General features: G+C 43.8%; 1 protein-coding gene across 1 annotated transcript; it reads left to right on the forward strand.

The window, feature by feature from the left end:
* Window positions 1–5,549: 5,549 nt before the first annotated feature.
* Window positions 5,550–12,491, forward strand: six4b (SIX homeobox 4b). The gene is made up of 3 exons (XM_017710484.1): window positions 5,550–6,424; window positions 8,706–9,328; window positions 11,360–12,491. The coding sequence occupies exons 1-3, from the start codon at window positions 5,739–5,741 to the stop codon at window positions 11,848–11,850; spliced, it is 1,800 nt and encodes a 599-aa protein (XP_017565973.1). The 5' UTR covers window positions 5,550–5,738; the 3' UTR covers window positions 11,851–12,491.
* Window positions 12,492–12,704: the final 213 nt, after the last annotated feature.

Raw genomic sequence — 12,704 nt, forward strand, 5'->3', positions numbered from 1 at the left:
ATGATAAAGCTGCTCTGGTGGCTTGTGGTGGCACACAACGCCATAACCTTTTTAAATTACTTTGTAACTTGGATACTAATTAGTAGTTATAGTGTTGAGACTGTGAAAAGTCTGGACCATCACACAAATGCTAATAGTTAAAAATGTTCAGAATACCACAGAGCTTTATTTTGGCCATGTATGCATTACAAGGTTTTTGTTCAATATAGTGCAGCATTTCTCCATATGGAAAAAAAATAGCTGAGACAGGTTTGTTTTACAATAACACACCTGCACATAAATATCAACTGAAGCATCTGCAAAACTCAATATCAGCATAATTATCAAAAATCAACAGATGACTAGAGATGTTTGCTTAATGTGTCAATGTGTCAGTCATGTGATGTGCTGTGTGTAAATGGCAGAATGGAGCTTAGTAGAGTGAATCTTTACTGTGGGAGTGCGAGAGGAGGACCCTCTCCTGGTGTTGACAGTACACAGGGCTGAGACACACCCAGGACTGAGGGGCCTGGGAATGGAAGGTTTGTTGGCACTACAAAACACAGCATTGTCATCAAGCCAAAGGTGACCTAGCAGTAGGGAGGAGTACAGCCCCTATGAGAGATCAAAAATGTCATAAATATAGTCAAAATATTCTGGGTTTATTATTTTATTTCAGATGGTTCAAATGCAGTGAAGGTCTGTTTTAGTAAAGTTTGTATTTACAGACATAGAGAATTATAGAGTATCAGAATCAGTTTTATATCATGTAAAACATACAAGCAATATATCTTGGTGAGGGCACACATGTGTGACATGTAGCATACTAACACACCAGACTAGCACACAGGACTATAAACTAGTATTCATAATGAATAATAAATAATATATGGTACATTATTTTGGGAAATTATATGAAATTAAAGAAAGAAGTAGTATAATGAGAGCCAATGTGTAAAAAGAGTCAATAATAGATGAATTTGTGTACATATTGGCTCTGAAGAGACATATAATCCAGTGATAGCACAGTCTATAATGTATTCAGACCACCCTTCATTAATTTCTTTCTTACTCGAGCCTGATATTAATCACAAGTTATTCATTTTTAGTGTCAAAGCAGAGAATAAATGTATTTCACAGGAAATTACCAAGTACAAGATGCATTTTCATTGTGGGCAACCTGTTGCTTTTTTAGTTTCCATTCTTTTTGTGAGAATTTTTTAGTTTCTCAAATAAATCTGCTGGGAGATTTTTCCACGTCTTCCCAATCCCAGACACATTCAGTGATGTTGAGGTCTGACTCTGTGGCAGTCAATTCATTGTCCAAAAATACTAGCAGCAACTCTCTTCTCACAGTGGAAGGAAGGACAGAATCATATGTGGATTTTTTCAGATCTGAAGTCAGCGTGGAGCTTGATTTTCTCCTTTCTCTAAAAGATGAAAGCTTTAAAAACTATTTATCTGATGATAATAGTTGAGCAGTCTACTCAATCTGGCACAGTCGTTTGGAGTCTCAGTTTCTCTATTACTTTTAATAATTCTTTGAATGCAAGTTTTGGAAAACTCCAGTTTTATATCAATTGTAATCTTTTGTTTCTCCCTTTTTATATGAATGTGGATTATATTATATCTAATCTCACAAATAGCTCCTGAAAAATAGTAACTTGTACCATTTTGACTAGAAATTAAACAAATAAAAAGGGTAACCACAAAGTCAAGGCTGACTTTTGCACAGTGATGTAGATCTACCACAGTGCCTTAACAATAGAATGTTTTACAAAATTAAATTAAATTCAAATAAAATAAACAAGATTATCTTAAAAGAAAGGCGTGAAGTGGTTTTTGAAGGGGCGCCTAGTTTAGGTGTTCTCTCCACTGAATGAACAATTTGTTGAGAGACTGTTGAAGTCATTTAGAAATGCAAAAACAATTCACAATGACAATTTTCAGCAAGCCAACAAAAAGGGGAGGTGCTTTTGATAGACACCTCGGAAAGCACAATGAGAGATAATGATTAGTGCCACCAAACAGAAGGGTAATCTTTCTGCAGTCAAAAACAAAAGCTCATTCTTCAAGGCAACTCAGTCATTCCAACTGTCAATCACATGAAGAGAGGGCTAAAGTCAGATTCTCCCTCCAGCAGTGAGTGACAGCTAGATTAAACGCATATGCCTGCCATACAGGCTCTGCATCCAGAGTCATAGCATTAAGCTGACAGGAATCTTTTTTTTTTTGGGGGGGGGGGGGGGGGTTTCCTAGTAAAGCAGGACTGCTATTTTGTGACTAAGCAAGTCGCATGGACTGTGTGTTCACAGTCAACAAAAGACACAACAGTCCAATTCTTAACAGTTTAGCCCTCATGACTATGACAACAAAACAAAGCAAAGGATTGCATATTGACAGGAACTTACTAAATAGAGTTGTTGGACTGCTTGTATTCTGAAGGTTAACTTTCAATTTTTTCCACCTCTCCTGGATGTGTGCTCAACCTGGGATTTACAACTAAAATGTTATGAGTCTTAGGAAAATGTACATCTAACTAATGTTTGAATACAGTTAAATATTCTAAAAACCAAGTGCTTATGGATTTATTCAGACAAACCTACATGAAATGTCTTCACCCAGCTAAAATGATAAAAATACAAAAGTAATGAGAGATGATCCAAATTTTGTAAGAACAAGCATTGTGAATGAAAGCACGAGACAGGGCAATGATTGCAAAAAAAATGTGAAAAGCAAATCTCTTGCACCAGCTTGTTTTGCTTACATTCCGTCTGAAACTCAGCGTCACAAATCAACAACATTTTGCATGGTGTTCAGAGCACATTGATTGTTGGGTAATGCTTTGATACTACATGTTAAAAAAAAGAAGAAAGAAAAAGAAAAATCCCCAACCAAAGACTGGAAGAACCGGCCATAGCTGAAACCGAAAAAGAAAACACACCACGCATGCAGAAACCATCACCTTCAATGGGCTGAGCTATGAATTTCTCATTGTATTTACGGACAACATCCATGCAAGTCACTCCTGTTGCTTTTCTGCCTCATTAATAAGACCACCAGTCATCGTCCATGTTGGCTCATCCATTCCTCATGAAGAAAGGCTTCCTTTGTGGGTGAACTGGGGCAGGTGTTTGATGGTGGCCCTCAGGCCCCAGGTTCAGATGGATAGGGAACATATGGAGTGAAGGGTGGAGGTTATACTGGGGTTGGAGATGATCGCTGCTCTGTGCTGGCCGGACCACAAAGAGCCCATTCATGACCGTGGTGGTGGACATGTGGAGTTGCCGATAGCAATAAAATGGACACTCTGCAACATTAATGTCCATGTAGCGGGAAAAGAGAGAAATTCAGTGTCTAACGTGACCATGCATGTAAATGATTTGGCAACAGCTGTGTGGATACAGGCATATAAACCCCTGTACAACGACTAGCTGATGGTAGTGGTAGTAGTAGAAGGGGTCAGGCAGATCAAGGTGTCCAATGTGGGGAAAAAGAAAAATCAGTCTTGGTTAAATAGAGCTAGAGCCAAGACAAGTCCAAGTTCAAGAATATAACTAGAAAGACCAATTAAATTCAAGACCAGACTGAGTTCAGTATATATATATATATATATATATATATATATATATATATATATATATATATATATAGTGTGTTCATTTCTTGGTCAACTTTCAAAACCTCTGCCTCAGACAAAACCAAGTCTACCTGTCTTCTTTCTCTCTCTGCCTCTCTTAACCCCCATAAAAGTGGTTTGTGATGGATTTGTAACATGTGTTTTAGCTCATCTGTTGATCCTCAGACAGCACTGGGTACAGTGAGAAACTCAGCTTGCAGGGAATGTCCATGCCATGCACACACAATTACATATTATCAACTCACCAACCTTATTTTACACACACACTTAAAACAGCAGACACAAACCAGTAAATATCACAGTCTTCACAAACACAAGATTTACTTACACTTAAACATGTGCCTCCCCAGACTGGGAGATTACTCTATGCTTTTGGAAATACTTTCACAGCAGATTCAGCAGACGTGGAAAGCACTGAATGAATTAGCCAGCTCTTTGTGGTTTCCCTGACTGTTATATGTGTGTACGTGCTGGTCAGAAAACTCTTATGACAGTAATGGATTGTTTGAAAAAACTTTGGGGTGTCATCGCAGCCTAAGTGACATAACATTAGCATGAAGGGAAATGAAGATAATAAAACATCCTAAAGCCAAAGCAAAAGTTCATTATTGTGCTAATGCACACTTGCAACACTGATCAAGACATTACTCACTAAATTGGACTAAGAACAAGATAAGGCCCAATAATGACACTGCTGAACAGTATGAATCTGAGAGTGGTGAGAGGCTTGTTATTCTTTCAGTGCTAAGTGAGGCATGCCCACAGCAGTAACCCACAGTTCCTTTTATTTGGCACAAAAGTAAATGTTGGGTGGGAGTTTGGCTGCCATGGTCAGGTGGCAACATGCCTGTATAAACAGCTGCATGATCCAATGGCAATAACTGTGGAATAGCCTCAAGGATTTGTAGGGGGTGCCCTGATAGGTGCAGAGCATCTACTGTGAGGTTCCGAATTGCTTTTTTTCACCACCCTCACCATGTTCTCCATAAACCCTCAAAAGCAAACTTTCACACCCAGCTTCCCCACACCTTAGGACTGACCAGCATCAATCTCCCACCCATACCAAAAAGCATGTGAAGGCTCTGCCATGCACAAAGCCGATGCCAGGTATTTGCTCCATGCTGGGTTTAATTTTAGGAGGCAGTCACGTCAAACTGTCCTACGCTTTTGCTAGAGGCTTCTAGGGGGCCTGTCAGCTGTTGTGGTTGCTGGCTCCCATACAGTCCCTCGGTTTCCAGTAAACAGCATAACAGACTGAAGAAAAAATAAAAGACTGAAGCCAAAAGACAGAGAGTGTGCCTCTATGACAAATAGACAGATGGACAAACAGATAGACTCAAAAAAACATTCTGCATGAAACAAAGTGATGCAATGAGACGATCTGATGTATATGTCTAATTTCCACATGAATAAAACGTGTTTTCCTTCAGTTTACTTTCTTTGTGGCATTAATGACGTTAATTCATCGCATCACTTTAAGTCAGTGCCTACAGTATGGCCAGAGCTGGACATAAACTGTAAAACAGAACCTTTCTCTGGATTGATCTTGTAAAAGAACCACTTAAATGTATAAGAACTTCCACTTAAGGAAGGGGTTACACCAATTACGCTTTTCCTATCCAGATCAGAGAGGAAGACAGTACAATTATGGTGGGACTTGCGTGTAAACAGGCCAAACCTTTCTTGCCCTGCGTACATCAAGAAGCCTGCCCGCCTCTGCGCTCACCTCTCGCAGGTACCCGCGTTTCGCCTGCACGCTTGACGGACATTCCCAGGGCAAACGTTTGTGTTGGGACCTCACACGCTCCTCCTCCCCCCAACACAAACACCCTCCCTCCCCCCCGCCCCCCCGCGCAGGGCCCGAGGCGGCCAATCGCCGAGCGCGTAGTAGTCGGACCCCCTTCCCGCGTGTGGCTGCGGAGTCAAACTCGCGCCGGACGGGGAGAAGCGAGCGCTCGGGCCAGTGCGCGCGACGCGGCCGGAATGATGAACCCGATCGCGCTCGGAATGGCGGGGTGAAACCTGATCGCGAGACCCCGGAGGAGTGACCGATCGACCTACCTACCTACCGGCGCGCGCGCCCTTAAAGAGAAAGGAGGGGAAAAAAGGAAAAGAAGAAATGGCTTCTTCCTCCTCCGCCGAACTCATTAGCGCCGAGGAGATCAAGAGGGAGAGCCCAAGGACGATGCTGGACGAGCTCGCGCCGCTCCCGCCGAGCGTGGAGGAGAGCGCGCCCTCGTCCTGTGTGGCCTCGCCGCTCGCCTTCTCCCCCGAGCAGGTGGCGTGCGTGTGCGAAGCGCTGCTGCAGGGCGGCGACGTGGAGCGGCTCGCGCGCTTCCTCTGGTCTCTGCCGCAGAGCGAGCTGCTGCGCGGCAACGAGAGCATCCTGAAGGCGCAGGCCATCGTCGCCTTCCACCAGGCGCGCTACCAGGAGCTCTACTGCATCCTGGAGAGCCACAGCTTCAGCCCGGCCAACCACTCCTCGCTGCAGGACATGTGGTACAAAGCGCGCTACAGCGAGGCGGAGAAGGCGCGCGGCAGGCCGCTGGGCGCCGTGGACAAGTACCGCCTGCGCAGAAAGTACCCGCTGCCCAGGACCATCTGGGACGGCGAGGAGACCGTGTATTGCTTCAAGGAGAAGTCGCGCAACGCGCTCAAGGACATGTACAAGAGGAACCGCTACCCGTCGCCGGCCGAGAAGAGGAACCTGGCCAAAATCACGGGGCTGTCGCTGACCCAGGTCAGCAACTGGTTCAAAAACAGGAGGCAGAGGGACCGGAACCCCTCCGAGGCGCAGTCGAAAAGGTAAGGACTTTTTTGGACTACACGTAGAAGTCTGCAGACCTGTGCACTAATGCAGAACTACAGGTAGCCTCTAGGCAGGAATGTGGTTCAGTTTAGTTGCCTGTGCGTACAGTGTGACTGTAATTTATCCAGTCTGTGCAGAACTGCGGTGTAATTTAGTGAAAGAAGAGCTGTCATGTAGATTTATTCATGTATTAATCATGTTAATGCAGCGAAGAGCAACACAGTAAATCACTGTACATAGAACTATACCTTCATCTACTACAAGGACAGCTAGGCTGTAGAAGTATGTGACTCGCTCTTGGGCCTGTGTGCTCACTTACAGCGTAAAGCAACGTGGTCGCTTAAAGAAGTTTTACCTTCTTTAACTGGGGTGTTTAAAAATGTTTGTATCTCGTTAGTAGTCGCGCAGTGTACAAGAATGGCTCTAAGCACGTTAGCGGGGTTGTTGAAGAAGGGCGGGGGGCACGTTTCCACAGTGTTTTGAAACCCGAAGCTTTTGCTCGTTTAAATGAGGTGTCGTTTTTAAGAATGGCGGAGCGCACGCAGCGCTCAAGGGCGAATAAACAGCAACACTGCAGGAAACTCCAGCCCTTCTGCACTCCTTCAGGGGCGCAGATCGGGTTATTGTTAATACGGGCAGTATTATTTTTAAAAAGAGGGCTTTTGACTGAGTTGACTTTGTTGATGAGTGAGTAAACGAACCTGCCTATTGTTTATGTTTGCGTATGGGTTTTAAAGCTATTGTCTCCACCCTGATAATCAGTGCAGGAGATCTCTACCCTCTGTCTCCTGACGTGGACAAAGCACCCTTCACAGCTTGGGGCATTTAGGGGCTGATAAGGCACTGGTGTGTGTGTGTGTGTGTGTGTGTGTGTGTGTGTGTGTTGGTAAAGAAGCTACACTCAACGCTTTTACCCCCCCCGCGTACACCTGGTTCCCATGATTTACTGACACTCAACCAAAATAACTCCTTTCTCACCCCACCCACGCACAAATGGCAACGCCATAGGTTTGCTTTTATCATAAATAATACATCAAAAGTCTCGTAAATACGGGAGGTCAAACGTTTTTTTCCATCTGCGTCAGCGGGGAGAAGCTGCAGATATGTTAATGTAGCTTGTATAGACCTGCTATCACTCAGCAAAGGGACATTTCTGTCCGGCTGAATGCGCGCACTCGATAGATGAGAGAAGTTCTCGCGCTCCGTCGTGTCAATAAGATCCTTTGTATGGTTTGGCCGCTCCAAACGGCCACCCCCAGCTGTCCCAGTCAGTAAGGAGACTCGCAGGGGCTCTCAGCTCTTCGTCTGCTTGCTGACCCTGAGGGCAAGGAGTCACTTTTAGAAGTTATTTTCCAGACCAAAATGCTTATTGAGATTTTGATTGCTTATTTTCTCGATTTATTTATTTTTTTATATAAAGCCAAACAAACAACTCTCAGCGGTTTCTAAGGGCAGCAACATATTTATTTTGTTAAATAAAACTCATTGCTGGGTTATTAAATCTCTCGATTGGTTTCCACAGCGCTGTTGTAAAGGAAGATTCCACAGTAGGATAGACAGAGATAGTTAGGAGGGACTCACATCAATTATTAAGGGAAATATAAGCCTCTATCAGCAGAGAGAATACGTCCTATTAGAAGCAAGCACACCACAATTAGCATTGCCAGCCAGTTTCCTCTGTAGGACTTATATCACTCGTCTCCTTCTTATGGTTTATTTCACTTATCAGCTTTGACTTTATCAGAGGAAACTTGGATGAGTTGGTATTTAATGGCCATTTAGACTAGAAATTAAAGAAATGAGGGATGGTCTCTGGCTTTTGCTCAGTACTGTATATCATTGAAGAAGTGGCAGAAGATTACATGCTAAATTTTGCTATCAAAGTTTTGTTGTTTAATGATCTGGACTGAACAATGGGTGTCATTAAAGAAAAAAACATTAAACTAAACTAAATGAAACAGATACATTTAAATGTGTGCTAAATTTTGCAGACATCATGCTCAATATAAATTCATGGTACCTGCAAGGCTCTGTAAAATGCAATGTACCTATTTAATGTGGAAACTTTATGCATGTATCCTAGCTGCACTGTCAGTGGACATTTCTCTGGATTAAGCAAACCTGCCAAATGGTCAGTTTTTCTTCTGGTAGTATTTGCAGTCCAAACACACCCTCTGAAGCCCATTTTCTTTGTAATTTTTATTAAATAATAATTCAATGTAATCAAATGCAAGTTATAAGCATGTGTTTTAAAATGCTTTCTTCTGTGTCTTACAGTGAATCAGATGGAAATCACAGCACAGAGGATGAGTCGAGTAAGGCTCAGGAGGACCTGTCTCCTCGTCCCCTCTCCAGCGGCTCCACGGGTTCAACCACCCATGGGTCTAGCCCTGCAGTAGTTTACTCTGATGGTACCACCACTGTCATCCAGCAAATAGGAGATGTCAAAATGTCTCCGCTTTCGGCAGGAATGGGCTTCAACGGTGACATGGCAAGCGTCAACTCTCACTATCTCAATGGTGGAGCCTATGTTCAGTCGCATGGCAACAACAGCGTCCTGAATGGACTTGGAGCCACAGGTGGCCACTTCTTGACCTTTGATCACCAGAGGGTCTCTCATGCCCAGGAAAGGCTATTGGGTGGCTCCTATGCCTCTTATTCAATGGAGGCCCCAGAAACCACAGTTGGAAAACTAGGGGGCATGCAAACTCTGGTTTCCCATTCAGAAGATGGGGCACCACCTTCAGTAGTCACCTTCGCCACAACCCCTTCTTCATCCTCTGCTACCTCTGGATCACCTCATCTTAGCAGCTATAGTATGGTCAACCTCTCTGGGGTTGAGAACAACCTGGGTCTTCCTCCTTTATTGTTACCCCCATCATCTACAGCACCCTCTCATGGTAGGAGAACAGCATTTTTTGTGATGATTAGCCACAGCATATGTATGTATGTTCTGTGTATATTTAAATACAACTTCAATGCTGAACTCCACTTGTTGAAGATCTACAGTCCTGCAGAGTATAGTTCTGACTCCAGTCTTCCTCATGCATTCCTGCTTATCTAGGCCTCAAAGAGGATTTGAAAGCTAGAACCAGATGTGTAAAATTAGGCCTAGAACTAAACTTTGCTAAGCAGTAGATACCCATGAGTAGGGTTGGGCATTGATGATTTGCTGCATCTATTCAAGAGAGGAAGCACATGTCCAAAGGATCAATTCAGGCATTAAGCCTCTTTGCTTTTTCTCTCCCATGTGTATGCACCGGAGTTGGCAATTGCTCCGGCTAATTGCATCGCTACTTTAGAGTATATAACTTCAGAATATTTCATGGTGTTTGACATTCCAAAACCAGCCACAATGCTCTATTCTATACAAAGGACAGAGGTTCAAGGTTTTGTAAGAGAAGATTGTGGGTCAGGAACAGAAGAAGTGTACTGTGGGTAAAATAATGAGGCGGGGGGGGGGGGGGGGGGGGGGGGGGGGGGGGGGGGTCAGGTCAAGCTTGCAATGACTTCAGGATCGTACCAAATAACAGGCCTCAATGACATTATCCCCACCTCCTCTCCATGGCCCTAACCACGCACTAATGGTTCTTTCCATGAATATTTTATAGCCACATCAATAACAGCAAGGCTGGCTGGGTGCTGCTGCTCTCTCCATACAACCCCTCATCTTTTTCATCCTTTAATATACAGTTTACGAGCCACATAAAAACAAACCCACCCCTGGCTGAACTTTTGATTTAGGAGGAAAAACAGTTGAGCCCAAACGGTTCATCAAAAAAAAAAAAAAAGAAAAGAAAAGAAAAACGATATTAAAATTGTTTAACCAAAACCTTCTTTCCCTCTGCCCATAATTTTTAAGGCAATCCAATAAAATATGTATTCATAAAATATGCTGGGTTTGATGTCCAGAGCTACAGAAATACAATGAAACAATAGTATTTTCCGTTTAGTGGAGTGTTTGTCTGTGGTAAAGGCTCACATCCATCTGCTAGATCCTATTATAGCAAAGAGAAAAAATACAATCATACAGCACAAACAAGCACATATCATACAGCACATTGCACAAACAAGCATGCATTCAGTGTTTTTGTTCAATTAGTATTGATTTTTGTACTGCAAGGAAAGTTTGGGAGTAAGCAAACTTGTCCCCATTTGAGTCCTGTACTATAGCTTTTCTAACAAGTATTGGCTACTGGAGTTCTACGGGAAGCTTGCAGAATAATGTAGTTCTACCTCCAGTAAGTGATTGTCGGATGGCAAGGCGGCAGGGTGGGGGGTGGGAGTGGGGATGGGGGGGTTGGAGGAGCATGATTATTTATCAGACATTCAGCACGCCTAATGGAAGAAAAGGGCCTGGCCCAGTGCCAGAGCCTGTCGCTCTGGGAGTTATGTGCCAAGAGCCGCATTCTAGAGTTACAAGGAAATCACAGCGAGTGCAACCACAAACAGAAAATGAAAAAGGTGTTTCATTTTATATTTCTCAAGAAAAAAGTTCTTGCAATGAGGTAGAGCCAAAAAGAGAGATAGACAAAAAGAAACAGACAGTGTGAGAAGAGGGGATGTGGGGCCAAGCTGGAAAAAATTGAAGAATGAGGGAGAGTTGGAGAAAAGAAATATTAAAAGTCATGATGCACCTGTAGAAAGTGTAGAGAAACACAGAGTAGTGTAGCATCTGTTCTTTCTTGTCCTTTCCACTTTGCCTTCACCCATCTTTTCTGGAACCAGCAGTTATGAGCTGTGAGATGGGCTCCTTCTGCCAGTTGTTAAAGAAGCCCAGTAGAATAAACTGAGAAACAACTCAAAAGGGTAATCACAGAGGCCAGGCCAGGGTGTGTGTAGAGTTAGCCTGTGGTCAGCCTGACCAGACAGGGCGGAGTGGCCTGTGCAGTTCACTGACCTTGTCTCCATCGACTCCTCTCCCCTAACAGGCTCTACTCCTCTGGATGGTGTGGTCAGCGACTCCTCCCAGCATTCGGGCCAGCCCCTGCTCTACACGCTTAACCAGGTAGTCAAGCAAGAGCCGCTGGACATTGGTGTGGGCTACACGTATCCCTCTGGCATGCCCTTAGATCAAACTGGTAACCTGGGCTACACTGCCTCTCTCTTTCTGTCCTCCAACCTCGGACCCTCACCCGACAACAGCAGCCCTCTTGCGCCTGCAGTCACGGCTGCCGTCACCTCCGTCCTGTCCAGCACAGAGGGTCACACCACTCTGACACATGCTACCCGTGGACTCCAGGAGGGTGGAAGCACTCTGTCCTCAGACTACACGACTCAAGATACTCAACTGCCCCTGTCCAACAACCTGGAAGTTCCTGTAGGGCATGGAGAGGGGCCAGTGTGCGGGGATATGGACATGGAGGGCAAAGAGCTGGCCAAGCTGCAGACTGTGCAGATGGATGCAGACAGTGACCTCTGACCCATGTGATCTCATCACTGGAAGAGCTGTGTTTCATGAGTGTTTGGTTGGTTTTCTTGCACCCCACTGTGGCCTATTTAGGAGGTCTCCTATGCACATGGCAGTCTCAAACTCAAATACCTTGCTATTTCTTGGACAAGATGTGTACAAATGAGTGAACAAAATGAGCAGTGCCTTTTTCGACCCCCAAAAATGTAGCCCACTTGCACTCAGAATGGCTGCAGAATGTACTTGTTGATGCACTGACCTTATGAAGATTATGTCTCAGCACTGTCATTTCTCTCTTACAGTAAGGGAGACATTAGTCAGGACAGAGAGAGAGATGGAGAGAGAGAGAGCGAGAAAGTGAGAGTGCGAAGGAATGAGAGACTTGCAGAAAAACACAGCAAAAATGACAGATGTGTTTGACGAGTCTAGCAAACATCTCTGCACAATCATTGCAGCTTTATAACAATTCTTTTATTTTCCTCTTCAATATTTTATCAAAGCACAGATGTTTAATTTTTTCTGTTGTCGTTTGGTCTTTTGTATTTAATTTTTTTTGAGCGTGAAATAGTAATGTGAACAATATTTTGTTATGTTTTGCTTTTTAAATTTCAGTTCAGCAATGACTTTTCGATTTAAAAAAAACATTTTGACAACCTTGTGTCCTTCTTGAGATGAGAACACTGCATTCTTGGGCATTCGATGACAACTTGTCTCATGTGCCTCCCTTAAAAAGTGGAGTCACTACACAAGGAAATGGTTTATAGTAAGTGTTCGAAAAATATGCTTTAGTTTTTCCTTTCAGTCTCGCTTTACCATGTGCGAGAAGGCCATGCCGGCAATCCTGCAATGAATGTAAGCCCTAATAT

The sequence above is a fragment of the Pygocentrus nattereri genome, chromosome 4 (genome assembly GCF_015220715.1).
Source record: "Pygocentrus nattereri isolate fPygNat1 chromosome 4, fPygNat1.pri, whole genome shotgun sequence".
Taxonomy (NCBI): Eukaryota; Metazoa; Chordata; class Actinopteri; order Characiformes; family Serrasalmidae; genus Pygocentrus; species Pygocentrus nattereri.

Coding starts and splice junctions, on each gene's coding strand:
- six4b (XM_017710484.1), top strand. CDS start 5,739: ATGGCTTCTTCCTCCTCCGCCGAACTCATTAGCGCCGAGGAGATCAAG. Junction 6,425..8,705: donor TCCGAGGCGCAGTCGAAAAG/GTAAGGACTTTT, acceptor TGTGTCTTACAG/TGAATCAGATGGAAATCACA. Junction 9,329..11,359: donor ATCTACAGCACCCTCTCATG/GTAGGAGAACAG, acceptor CTCCCCTAACAG/GCTCTACTCCTCTGGATGGT.